The sequence below is a fragment of the Osmerus eperlanus genome, chromosome 11, assembly GCF_963692335.1.
Source record: "Osmerus eperlanus chromosome 11, fOsmEpe2.1, whole genome shotgun sequence".
Classification (NCBI taxonomy): Eukaryota; Metazoa; Chordata; class Actinopteri; order Osmeriformes; family Osmeridae; genus Osmerus; species Osmerus eperlanus.
The window spans coordinates 13,359,103-13,372,308 of NC_085028.1; the positions used below are offsets into that span (position 1 = coordinate 13,359,103).

General features: G+C 48.9%; 1 protein-coding gene across 2 annotated transcripts in view; it reads right to left on the bottom strand.

Moving 5' to 3' along the window:
• The window catches only part of robo1 (roundabout, axon guidance receptor, homolog 1 (Drosophila)), a 178,941-nt gene that overhangs the window by 130,465 nt on the left and 35,270 nt on the right, over positions 1-13,206 (bottom strand). Inside the window, exon 1 of one of the 2 annotated variants that reach the window (XM_062472465.1) lies at positions 8,051-8,849. The exons of the other annotated variant lie outside the window; for it this stretch is intronic. Within the exon in view, the coding sequence (XP_062328449.1) occupies positions 8,051-8,174 (124 nt within the window). The 5' untranslated portion in view covers positions 8,175-8,849. Of the gene's footprint in view, positions 1-8,050; positions 8,850-13,206 lie in introns of those variants that run through there. 2 annotated transcript variants of the gene reach the window in all.

Here is a 13,206-nt window from a genome sequence, read left to right on the forward strand (position 1 = left end):
GGCCCATGTGATAAATTATTTTTAAAGCCTTTACAAATGAAACTTGATAGAGGAAGGGAAAGGATTGGAGGAGAAGAAATGTTTTTGACCTGAGGGTAGGTTTGAGCGGGGGCTGAAATTCTGAAGGAATCGTGAAAGATTTACAGTGTGAGAGTTTTGTGACAAGTATACCATACATTTCACTGTCCCCTTGGAATGCACTGATTCACTGGTAAAGTATTTAAAGTGTAAAAGTTGAGAAATCGAATAGGCCTTAAATATGGTACGCATGTAGACAAATATCCCTCCGACATGAAAAACTCCTAAAACTCTAATAATCACTGAAACATATGGCCCTTTATGAACATGAATAGTCCCCACACTATCACACACATGGACACACACTCAAATATGACTACGTCACCCACCAAATCAAGACTTGTTTTAACTTGCTCTCCTTACAGATGGTATACAGATAAATGACAAGATAATTACAGGCCATAAAACAATTCAGAAAGCTTTATAAGGACTTAGAGTGCAACTTACTCAAAAACACAGTGATTTCAAGGACAGGTTTATTTCAACCTTCTAAGTGATATATATATATATATATATATCATTAACACAATCAACAATTCATGCTCCACATTTTTTACAGCTTTAGTCATCACAGTGCTATAGAGTTACCACTGCAGCACATAAACACATATACTCTGGAAACTGTAGATGCTTCATATACCCATGTGCACTGGTTACTGATTTCATTTTTGTATGTCTGTAATTAAACCTCAGGACTGAAGCCAAACTGATACATGCTAGCCAGATAGCACATACAGACATCAAACCCAGCCGGGCTCTTCTGAGATGAGCCTCTGAATAGAGTTACACTGGTGTCTTATTGAACTGTCCGTCCCTCAACAATATAACTGATTTTCCACAGGCTTATACGCAGAACTCCTCTCATAGGCTGGCTTCCTAACATGGCAAGCATATTCTCAATTTTCACAGGATCAGAGGCTTTTCAAAGAATCAAATTTCACATGGGTAAATTACAAGGCATTTGATTTCATTACATGATATTAATTCTTAGTTGTCAATTTTTTACTGATCCTGTTGGCTCTGAAGAAGATCTAGATCGGATATTAAAGATCTGCCGTAATCAGATAATATAATGAAAATAGTGGCGCCAGTGCCAGGTTTGGAGTGCATTTAAATTTCCATAACATTCAGACTCATACAGTTGTTATGAAGAACAATGGTTAAGGCCTGAAAACCATTTCAAACATCAGGGGAAATGGTTTTATCTACCAGGGTGTGAATGATGAGGTATTCTAGACGCTGTCAGGGAAGAAAGCTGTGGTACCACCTGACACGAGGGGTGAAGCGCCCGGGGGTGACAGGCTGAGGGCAGAGCGTAAATCCAGCAGAGGCATGAAAAGCAACAAAAGACGGAGCAGAGGCCTTCTCTCACGCCCCCCTGTCAAGGCCTCCCCCTCCCAGTCTCACGCACTCAACACGCAGAATCCCACAAATTTATTAGAGGCAGGTGACTCTCTCAGTGGAGGCTGGAGCAGAGCTGGGAGAGTCAAGGGGCAGTACAACATTACCATCTGTTAGGTTCGAACACTATTCGAATACACACACAACACACAGAAGAATCAAGAGAGAAGGTTTTTTTGGGGGTTCCAGCAGAGAGAAACTAATCACCCTGTCCTTGAAAGCGGCGAGCGCAAAAAGTGGTCACACACCATCCAGTCTTGAATGCAATCGTCCACGCCTGACTGCAGTACATCCCCAGTGCTGTAAATCATATGAGACATCAACAACATTTTTGTTACATCCGTGTAGGGGGGGGGGGGGGGGAGGGGGGACACACAGGGCCCTGTGTTACATCTGGTGCTAATATGTCCACTAGGGCCTTCATGTGGTGTTGGTCTACTCCTCTCCTGTTTCAAATTCTGCAGTACAGCCCTAGTGTGTTCCCCACGGCAGGTCTGTTAGCAGCATTACTGACAGCCTCTGTGGGTCTGTCTAGAGAAGACAAACAGCCATTAGGTAAACAATAGCGGATTGCACAAACATTGCTTGGCTTGACCTTATAAATCTGCTCAGTAAAACTGACAGAGGGAAAATAATATAGAGCGTGTCCTTTCCACTGGACCATGAACACAACGCTGCCTGTGTTGCTATGTGTTCGGCCCTTATGAGCTGTCGACATGTTTTTAGGATCAAGGGAGTGTCTCTGATGAAAGAGGGCGTCAAGTAGGTGAATGATGGTGTTAAATAACAGTGAGCACTCCTGATGTTTCTCTATAGAACCGTGAATCAGTTTTCATCCTCAGTGTCTCAGTATCCACTCTACTGCTTCATCACAAAGGCCTTGTTCCACCCCCCTCTTTACAAAGACCCGAGATGCCCTTGTCTCTGCCCAGATTTACTGTTATCAGGCTAATTAAAAAGGGGATGATTGGAGTTTCACAGCCCTCCACAGCCAGTCCTCCATCCCAGGGCCGAAGCACCGGTCACGGTTCTACAATGCCCTCGCTCAGGAAGGACTCCACCTCGGAGAGAAGTGGAGTCACAAGCCAGATATCACAAGGAGGTTTTCTGTCACGACGTGATCGATAAGGTGGGAATAGGAGACTGTTTGGCGTTAGAGTCGTAACCTTGGCCTGATTTTGAAACTCCTCATTGGTGATGTCAACCCATATTGACTTCAAGTTTGAAAGAAAATCTCCCATCTGTCTGTGTGTTGTGGAAACAGCTGGATCGTATATCCCAGTGCACACATGTGGAATAGAGAAGACCTGAGTCTAACCCGGGGGTGTGTGTTGGAGAGGAGAGAGGCCGGCAGGACGGGGCTGAGGTCAGACAGACCAGACCAGAGAGGGGGATTGCTGAGAGGAAATGGTGTGTGTAAGCGCTGTGTCAGCGACGGGGAGATGCTGATGCACACACACTCAGACCTCCCTGCTTCAAGACTGATACAGCTGGAACAGACCTGCAGCCATAGCAACCATAGTCAACAGCCATGACAGTTGGACATGACTGGCAGAGTAGGCAAAGGCTAATGCTGGTCTAGAGGAGAGTGCATTTGATAAAAATAGCTTGACTGGTCAATGTTTTTGTCTGGCATCAGAGTAGAGATGAGGAGAGACTGGACAGTCTCAAGCATGGAACTATTATAATAGCATGTGGCCTCTGGTGAAATGGCGTGACCGACACAGTTTTACACAGAGAAGACTACATGGTGTGTTAGACATTCTGACTCTGGTGCCTGGTGAACCTCGTCTGTAATTACCACTTCATCACAGGATGAGAGAGGACAAACAGGAAGCAGGGGCCCCAGCGGCCCTGCGTGTGTGTGATGGGGAACAGCCTGTCCTGCTGATGCTGCCCGTCTGGCGAGCCCCGTCACAAGGTCCTGTCCCACGTGCACCAGGAGACCAGGAGACAGAGCACTCAGATCAGCTCAGAGATGAACGACATGAGCTGACGTCCTGTCCTTCAATAGGGAACGCATTCTGTCAAACACATCACACTCACACACACACACACACACAGCATCGGTCTCAGTTCTGCTGAGAGATTGATTTTCCTCTTGCATGGTGATTTCCATTTAGTCAATGTCGAGTTTTTAATTAAAATAGCAATTACAAATTCCATAATAATAAGAGCTAAATTAATAAATTTCAAATGCTTTTTGCTTAAGGAACTGAAATGAAGCGACCCCAACCATGCCCTCCAGCTTAGCGTTCCTTTTAAACTGAACCAAAAAACTGTTTGAGCAAATAGGACAGGAGATCATGTTATGTATTCATTTAGCAGACACTTATTTTAATGCGAAACACTAGAGAGATTTGAACCTGCAACCTCTAGATCTGCTTTCAAATCCTCTACCACTGCGCAATACAGACACCCATAGATCATCTTCTAAATCAATTATATCAGATAGATTAGAGACGATTCTTGCACACTCAGATATTTCCATAGGTCTGGAGTCTATGTGAGGAGCTGCATCTGAGACACTAGTGCCCCTAGTGGGAGAGACTGGGAACTGCATGAGAAGATTGATTCAAAAGCACACTGGTTCAACCCTGAGGTGGAAGTAGGGGCGTTGACTCATCTGGGCTACAGCATTTGACTTACAATGACGGAAAGAAAATGGACTAAAGGCTGTGAAAATGGAGAATAAAACTTCAAGGGAGCGGTCTCATTTGATTTCTAACCCCTCAGGACCTGCCTTAGCAAGGGGTCACCCCTCAGCCGTGACCCCTGACCCTCACAGACCCCGAGCACCCCCGAGCCCCCTGCCTTAGCTCTGCCCCCGTGCCTTTCACTGCCTCATATTTATCACCTGTGTCCGATCTGCAGCATCCACCTGCTTTTTCACTTTCCTCAGCAGAAAGTTTCAATTCTTCTCATAATTCACAACTTGCAAGGTCCTGTTCTACCCCATAAAAGCCTCAAAGACTCCAGGAGTCTCAGGACAACTTTCATATGGTGACAATAAATCACAGCCTGTCAAGTAAAGATGATATCCCAGCACACAGAGGAGAAGAAACAAACACATTATTTGACTAGTTTGCATAATAAGATTTCATTAGTTGAGATGCACAGAGACTGGGTAAGAGGACGGACCAGGCGTGTGTGTGTTCTGAACGATGAATTAGTGGACTGAAAATTCTGACAATGTCTAATATGATGTCAGTGCTCTCCCTCCCTCCACTCATCCACCCTGGCCCTCCTCCCTCCCTCTGGCTTGGCCCTGACCTTGGAACAGCGACAGTAATTGAGCTTCGCAGCTCATTGTTACCTAATTAAAAACTGTCTAAACCTTCTGGAGCCTGATGAGACAGAGAGAGGGGGAACGTGTGTGTGTGTGTGTGTGTGTGTGTAGAAGAGGGGTGGGAATGGAGAAAAAGCAATGGACTCGAAAAGTGACCTCTAACGGGAAGAAAAAGAAAAACAGCCGTTGCACGTGTGTGTGTGTGTGATAGAGAGAGAGAGAGAGAGAGAGAGAGAGAGAGAGAGAGAGAGAGAGAGAGAGAGAGAGAGAGAGAGAGAGAGAGAGAGAGAGAGAGAGAGAGAGAGAGAGAGAGAGAGAGAGGGCCATTGCAAAAGTGAATCAGTGCATTTGATAAGAATTCTTATCTGAAATCCCTCCCTCCACCCTCCTAGCCTCACCCCTCCTCGCCCACCCCTCCTTCCCTTCTCCTCAGTTCAGGGTTACACAGTCAGGGAGGTGTCAGGCAGGTCTCTATATGGCTCTTATTAGCATAGAGAGCAGAGTAAACCTGCCAGAAATCCCATAATCCGCCTCGTCCATCACAGGGATGAAGTGTTGTCAGAGAGGGGGAACAGGCTGGGGAAACAAAGCCCCAGGCAGCCCACACATGTCTGGGGATAGCCGGGGGAGGGGGTTGGCTAAAGAGGCCTGTGGAGAATCGGGGAGGGCAGGGGGAGGGATGGAAAGTTCTGGGGCGGGCTGGTGAGGCGTGAAGTCTGCTGGAGATGTCTAAGGAGGTCTGGGCAGGGCTCAGGAGAGAGCTAAGGAGGGCTGGGCAGGGCTAGGGAGGGCTTGGGAGAGCTGGGAAGCTATCCCTCTAGTCCTCTCCAGAGTCAAGCAAGGAATTCACTCTCCTGATACTACAAGCTGACATTTTGGTGGTACGCTTGGCTGAATTATTGATGATGAATGATGACACAGTTGGACAGAAAGCTGTCCCAGCTGGTCCTACAGCTGCATGCTGTCCCCAGAGCTGTCCTCAGGATCACAGGGGGGGACAAACAAGGGTGGGTGGAAACTGAAGGACAAGAACTGGACAGCCTCTAGGCTGTTTGTTTATAGGATGCACACAAAACCAAGTAACTCAAATAACTCATGAACTCATGAACTCATGAACTCATGAACTCATGAACTTGACCCTGTTCACTTCATCAAAAGTCTATTTTCTGTGCGGCGTCCTAACCCCAATGTTTCCCTGAGGACTGTTAAACAGAACTCTGATTCACGTAAAGAATGTCACGCCACAACGAGAAGGAGGAGACAAGTCCTACCACAGTCCTATAGGCATTCAACATCATCCTTAGCACAGAGACAGCTGGCAAACATAACCTGAATGTTGGAATGCAGTTGTCAATCCCTATTCTGGTGACAACCACCTGTGCATATCATGAATTGGATGGATGACAGGGGCAGAGGGACCCCCCCCCCCCTCCTCCTCACATCACACGCTCCCTGCCACTATCATAAAAGCCACATGGTTCCACTCAGTTATATTGACAGGAAGAATGTACACCAGCTTTTATGTACTGTGAAAGTGTCTGTCCCTGAGTGTGCATTCGAAGGCACACAATGGAATGTAAAGCCGAGGAGAGAGAACAAGAGAGAGAGGCTTGGCATTTTGAATGTGTCACCTGCAAATTACAGTTCAAATCACACTGTTACATTTCCCTAATCATTGCTGAGGGCTTTTATGAATTTGAAGATACAAGAAAATTGGGAGGGATGTCAGGTGGCTGAGTGGTGAGGGAATTGGGCTAGTAATCCGAAGGTTGCCAGTTCGATTCCCGGTCATGCCAACTGACGTTGTGTCCTTGGGCAAGGCACTTCACCCTACTTGCCTCAGGGAGATGTCCCTGTACTTACTGTAAGTCGCTCTGGATAAGAGCGTCTGCTAAATGACTAAATGTAAATGTAAATGTAAAATCCTCCAATCTGAGCTCCTAACAACTCTGTGGTGGACTGGACACACACACACACAACCTCGCACTACCTCACACAACCTCACACGTTACCTCACACAACCTCCCTCTACTCAACACTACCTCACACTACCTCACACTACCTCACTCTACTCCACACAACCTCACTCTACTCCACACAACCTCACACTACCTCACTCTACTCCACACTACCTCACACTACCTCACTCTACTCCACACTACCTCACTCTACTCCACACTACCTCACACTACCTCACACTACCTCACACTATCTCACTCTACTCCACACTACCTCACACTACCTCACACTACCTCACACTACCTCATCTGGACTACCAGTTGTTGGGCAACACCAAAAACCACATATTTCTTAGGATTTCTTTATTTTCAAAGGCGGAACAATAAAAAGAGACTTCCAATAGCAGAACTACTCGCTGCATCAACAAAACACAGACATACTGCTGTCTCCTTGGGCTGTCAGGGGACCTTGTGGAGCATGACTTAGTGCTTTTCCTTCTAGTCTTTTAATCTCGAAACGGTATCAGGGCAGCGATCTGGCTCCGCCCTCCAGAGGGGGTCGGCCGTGGAGGGACTCGCTGGTCCAGCTCATCACTCAGCGTCCATCAGCGGTGGCACGCCAAACAATCCCATTAGCCAGGCCGGGGGGCTCTGCCCGGAGACACACACTCCTGGATGATGGCAAGATCCTCTGCTGACACACACGTGCCTCTACACACACGGCGGTGCTGCATCAGTAGCACTAATGCACTTGTGTCTGAGTGAAGCACTCCTGTTTGCACAGCACATGATCGCACTCTCCGCTCCGAGCATTGGCTTCACAACTCATCATTGGACGGCTAATGATGACAGGGGCTGAGTGGATGAGAGGTATTCATCCAGGAATACAGGAAGAGAGATGGAGAGGAAGGAGATTGAGAGAGGAAGCGAGCCATTCAAAGACATTCATCACAGAGCCTCACACGCTGTACCCTCAGAACCAGCAGGGCATGCAGACGTTGTCATTATTTGAACATATTCTATAGTAAGCGACACTTGAACCTGAATTAACAAGCTAATAGAAACTCTGACAAACCAACTTCAAGAGATCAGGAGAATAAAGAGAGATGACAAAAATAACCTCATTACAGAACCAAGTCTGTCTGTGCACGAGAGAAAAGAAGAAGAAGAACAAGGGATGTAGCAAAGAGATATAGAGAAACAGTGGGGTGAAGGAAGGAAGGCAGGAAGGATGAATGGAAAGAAAGCAGGAAGGTTGGAAGGAAGGAAGGAAGGGAGGAAAGAAAGATCAACAGTGTGACGTAAGAAGGATGAAGTTACTCACGGCTCCTGTCACTTTTCGACCTCCACCCACTCTTGTACCTCCCTGATCCTTCCCCAGGACCACAGTCTGCCCCCAGGACCCCCAGCAGAACCAGCAGCAGAAGGGGCATCGGGCTGGCAGCCATGCCTCTCTCCTCACCTCACACTGGGGCTAGAGCAGCAGAGAGGAGAGGGCCGGCCGGAGAGCTGCCCCACACTCTGTCATATCACAGCTGTGAGAGAGAGAGAATTCACAACAACACCCCCTCCTCCTACTCCTCCACCTCCTCCTCTTCCTCCTCCTGTGCTTCGGGGCTTAGGCCACTGGGCCACAGCACTGTAGCTCCAGGGGGGGGGTCACACAACAACCCTCAGCACCCCCCAGACTCCCCCCCTACTCCAGATGTATTGGACTGATCCTTGTGAAGGCGGCTGCAGAGCGGGCTCCAGAGACTGGAACCCCAGCAGGGACTAACAGGCAGAGTAGAGCCCCGCTTTCTGAGTCTCTCCTCTGAAATATTAATCCTTTTTTTTGGTTTGATCCAGTGCTCTCTCTGTCTTCTTCTTCTTGTCCTCCGGTGCTGCGTGGACTTGGAGGGGTATTTGCTGAAGTCCTGAAGGTGAAACACTCAGGCTCAGCTCACAGGAGACCTTTCCCATGAAGGTAGGAAAGAGTCTGGAGTAACATGCTTCCTCTTGCAGTGGTGAAGTTGCTCAGAGCCCAGCAAAGGACCGGTGACAGCGATAGTGACACATAAGTGATCCAACTTCAGGCAACGCCGGATACCATTTGTGGGAGTGTGTGTGTGTGTATGTGTGTGTGTGTGAGTGAGAGAGAGAGAGAGCGTGAGAGAGAGAGTATTTGTGTCAGTATTTGTGAGTGTGTGTGTGCCTCCGCCATCTGCCACCCCCACCTCTTACATCACGAGAGGCAGTGTTGATAGGAATATAAGGGATAGATCAGAGACACTCTCAACACTGCAGCCTTGACAAAACAGATCCACCGAGGGAGAGAGAGAACGACCATGAGAAACAGAGAAGGGGAGGAGAGAGAGAGAACGAGGGAGGGAGGGAGAAGGGGAGGGATGGAGAAGGAGATGGAGGGAAAGAGAGAGAGCCAATCTCCCGAGTGCAGAAGCAGCCTTGCATCTGTGATCTACTCTCACTCACAAATATGCTGGGTGCATTATCCTCACTATCATCCCATGCTCTGTGTGACCTTCGTAAGTGTGTGTGTGTGCGTGTGTATGTGTGAGATCAGTAAAAGAGGTTTAACCTGGCAAACACGTCCTGCAGCTGCTAGCTAGCCCGGAGGTGCCTGTTCAGACAGGCATGTTTGTGATACAGCAGAGCTTGCACCTCAGAGAGTATGTCAGCGACACTACGGCCCAATGGGACATGGGCATGGAGACACACTGAGCGAACAAACGTAATACAATATGCAGTAGTTAGGAGACATCTTCAATTTGCTTCACACGTTCAACACACAAACCGAAAACACACACACACACACAGCAAGTATTTCTGTACCCAGCAGACTCAGCAACTCTGGGTGTAGAGTTGCACCACTGCTTTCCTGCTGCTGGTCAGTCTGTCAGGAGGCAGGTGAGAGCAGGGGAATGTGGGAAACTGGAGGTGTCAGCAGCTCCCCCACCACCACCACCACCCCCCCTCCCCCGCCCCAATACCATGTCTCACTCCTGTGCCCTTCATTACTATTTCACTACAACCTCCTAATCATCCCTCCCTCCCTCTCCCTTCCCTCTCTCCCTCCTTCCCTCCCCTCCCTCCCTTCAGGCATCACTCACACAAATTCCCCCAGATAAATAGAGCAATGAGTAGGGCAGGCTTGTGAACTTTAGGTACAAATGCTCTGTGTTCCTCACCTGAAACCCACCCCGTCGTACAGAGCTTCTGCATATCCATGTACACAATAAAAATCGAATTACAACACAACCTAGGAAGAGCTGAAAACCTTGATGGTGGCGACGACACCCTAACTAGCCCTAACCCTAACGTCTAGGCGACGGTGTTCAAAGATGGGATGGATGTCGCTGTGTACGCCCGACTCCCCCACAACAACTGTAATGGCCGGGTGTCCGTGGGTCTGACTACCACGGCGGAGAGGAGGAGAGGAAGAGCTGCTTCCCCTGGCCGTAGGACCACACACGGCCCAGCTCATCAGGAAATGTCACCGCTAATGCATCTGCTGGAGCAGAAAGAGAGGGTGAGGAGTCAGAAGAGTCAGTGCCGACCGAGGACGAGGCCAGCTGTGTTTGCCGACAGCTGGTCTCATTAAAGCTGTATTCTTTCCACTAGGCTCTGCGTGGGGATCTATGTATCTCCTCGGGGTGTATCGAGGTGGAGATTACCTTCTCTGTTCCTCCTCCAGTCAGCCGGGAGATTATCTCACCGTGTTTACCTTCAAACAGGGAGGGAAAGTCCCGCAGCTGAACACTTAGACATCTGGCGGGCGATACCTGTTTGTGTCAGATTTGATAGGACACACTCACGTATGGGAGAAGCCCAGGCTAAGAGAATGCAAGCATCTGGGAGAAGAACCGAGGGCTATTCTCCGTGCGGCAGGGAGGTAAACTTATGGCATCTCAGTACACGGTGTGATGACATGACCTTCTCCTCTGCTGACTCATCCTGAGTCACTCAGCTCACCCCGGAGACTGGAGATCTGGACACGAGGCTGTCTGTCAGTAACAGCTCTCACAAAGACAGCACCCACAGCGCCATGGTACAGTGTGACAAACTTATTAGGGGACATCGTAACGACGCGACAGCACAAGAGCAATATACGTGTTCTGCAGATGTGTTTGGCGATAGGAACACTGTTAGCCTGCAGGACTCTGACGCTGGACCTTAGCGTCGACAGCAGCGGAACAGCGCTGTGTGGTCAAGAAGCCCAGAGACAACAGAGCACTCCCCTCCTGTGTCTCCTCTCCAGCGCCCACACATTCTCCCGGCGACCTCGCGCATGACAATGATGTAAAGAGAGAAGCCCACCGGCGACCTAGAAAGATTCTCAGCTCGATCATTTCTCCATCACCCCGTCGAGTTGAACCGTGTAGCTGAACACTCCTATGTGGTTGGGGATTCTAGGGTTTAGGTGAACAACATGAGTAAGCACCCAGATTAGAGGACTTGGGCCTGAATGCCAAGTGGCACTGGTCCAGTCAATACCACCCTCAGCCTGGGCCACTCAATAACAGACCCTGTGTCTCAGACCAGGCCTGACCAGACCAAGCCCTGCTGATCCCTTATCGCCCTGTCAGATATCTCAGACACACACCCATACACACAGAGCCAGCACTATGCTCAGCCTCCCAGATCAGTCTGGGTGCTAGGAGACAAACCTTCTTGCTACCTCTCTCACATAACTCCGCTGGCTTACTGTCTCCATCCCCTCCAGCCGCTCCCCAACTCTCCAATCAATGAAGGATCACAAGAGAGGAACAGGATTGAAGGTTAATGTGTGCAGGGACAAGCACACACACACACACACACACACACAAATCCATTGAGACTGGAGGGATGGTGAGAGCCATACTGAACAGTGAGCGCTCTGTGACAGACAGGGTATCGATTTTAATGGCTGCTACAGTATTTAATTGTCATGTAGGGAAAAACTTTTTTCCCCCCAGTCAAATCATTTTGTTAGAACAGCATCCATGGATAAAAGCAGTTTGTTGTTGTTTTGTTGATATTTTGATTTCCCATTTTGCACTTCTAGAGATAAAACAGTGTACACATAGCTTTGCTCTCTATCCCCGTCACAGTACCCATGTACACACACACACACACACACACACACACTCACACACACACACACACACACACACTCACACAGACTGAGAGGGCAGTTTTAGTCTGATTGTGTGTAATGGCTGTGGAGACTCACCTCTATTTAAGTATCTAAGTGTTCACCCTGCAGTAGCCTCACTGATCACACACTCTTCGGTGATTTACTGCTTCTGGTACAGCGTGGCCATCTGGGCCATTACTGCATCGCAACACTTAGCATCAGGCCTTCTCTCTCTCTGTTTCTCCCTCTCTCTCTCCCTCTTTCACTCTCTCTTTCCATTTCCCAAACTCTCCCAAACTCTCTGTCTCCCTCACTATCTCTCTCTCCCTCTCAGAGTCACACAAACAGAGCACTAAGAGCCATAGCAGTGGTACTGCTTCTCCAAGAGTGCTTAGATTCTCATCATGCTGAGCATGGCATGGCACCAGAGACACACTGCTCTCCTCCTTCCTCACAGCTCTGACACAGGCGCGTCTGCCGCGCTGCGCTGTCCTAGCGGGTGTTCTGTCAGGTGTGTGGCGTGTACCAGGTGTGAGCATCTGCTGCTGTTAAAAGCTGTGAGAGTCGTCAGAGGAGCCCATCCATCACACGGGAAGAGCTGGCGATGGCAACAACAGCTGGGAGGAAATGCCTCAGCACAGGGTGTCGTACACACTTGAACCAGCAGGGGGCAGCGGTCCGCAGTTCACCCAGACCAGTGTCCGTCCCCTGCACCCCCCCCCCCTCCCCCCCAGAGAATGAGCTGAGAAGGGCAGGTCAGGTTGAGGTGCAGACCTGACCCCTGGAAGCAGACCTCAGGTCTCCGTTAGAGCTGCTCTGGAGCTCAGCGGCTCCCTAACCTCCAGGATCGGTTACACCAGGAACGGATCCTGATAAATAATGTACAGATCATACGCTGCTGACAACCCTATACCCTCGAACAGCAGCAAGGACAAGGGGCTTTCGAGTTGATCAGGTAGCACACAGACATGTGTGGGGAGACACTGATGCACCTATACACACACACTCACTCATTGATTCATAGTGTGTCACTGGCACGGTCAATTCACAGCGTTAATTAATTTTAAAGGGCAAAAACCAAGGGCACGAATCCTCTCCGGAAATAGAAAACCTGAGAAAATCAGCCACACAACCTGAAGAGGAGGTGCGCTCAGAACAGCAGCACATTTCTGATCAACAGATGTATGATGGTGTCTGTATTAGTACATGGGCACAAGCTCAGTCCAGGTCAGGCCGTTCATAAATGACCATGACAAAGATTCTTTCTTCATCCATGCTACAGCCAGTCTCCACTGTGTTTCGGTAAGTACTGCCCCACTTGACCAGGAGATGGCGCCCTTGTACTGCTTCTAATCTAGTCAAAT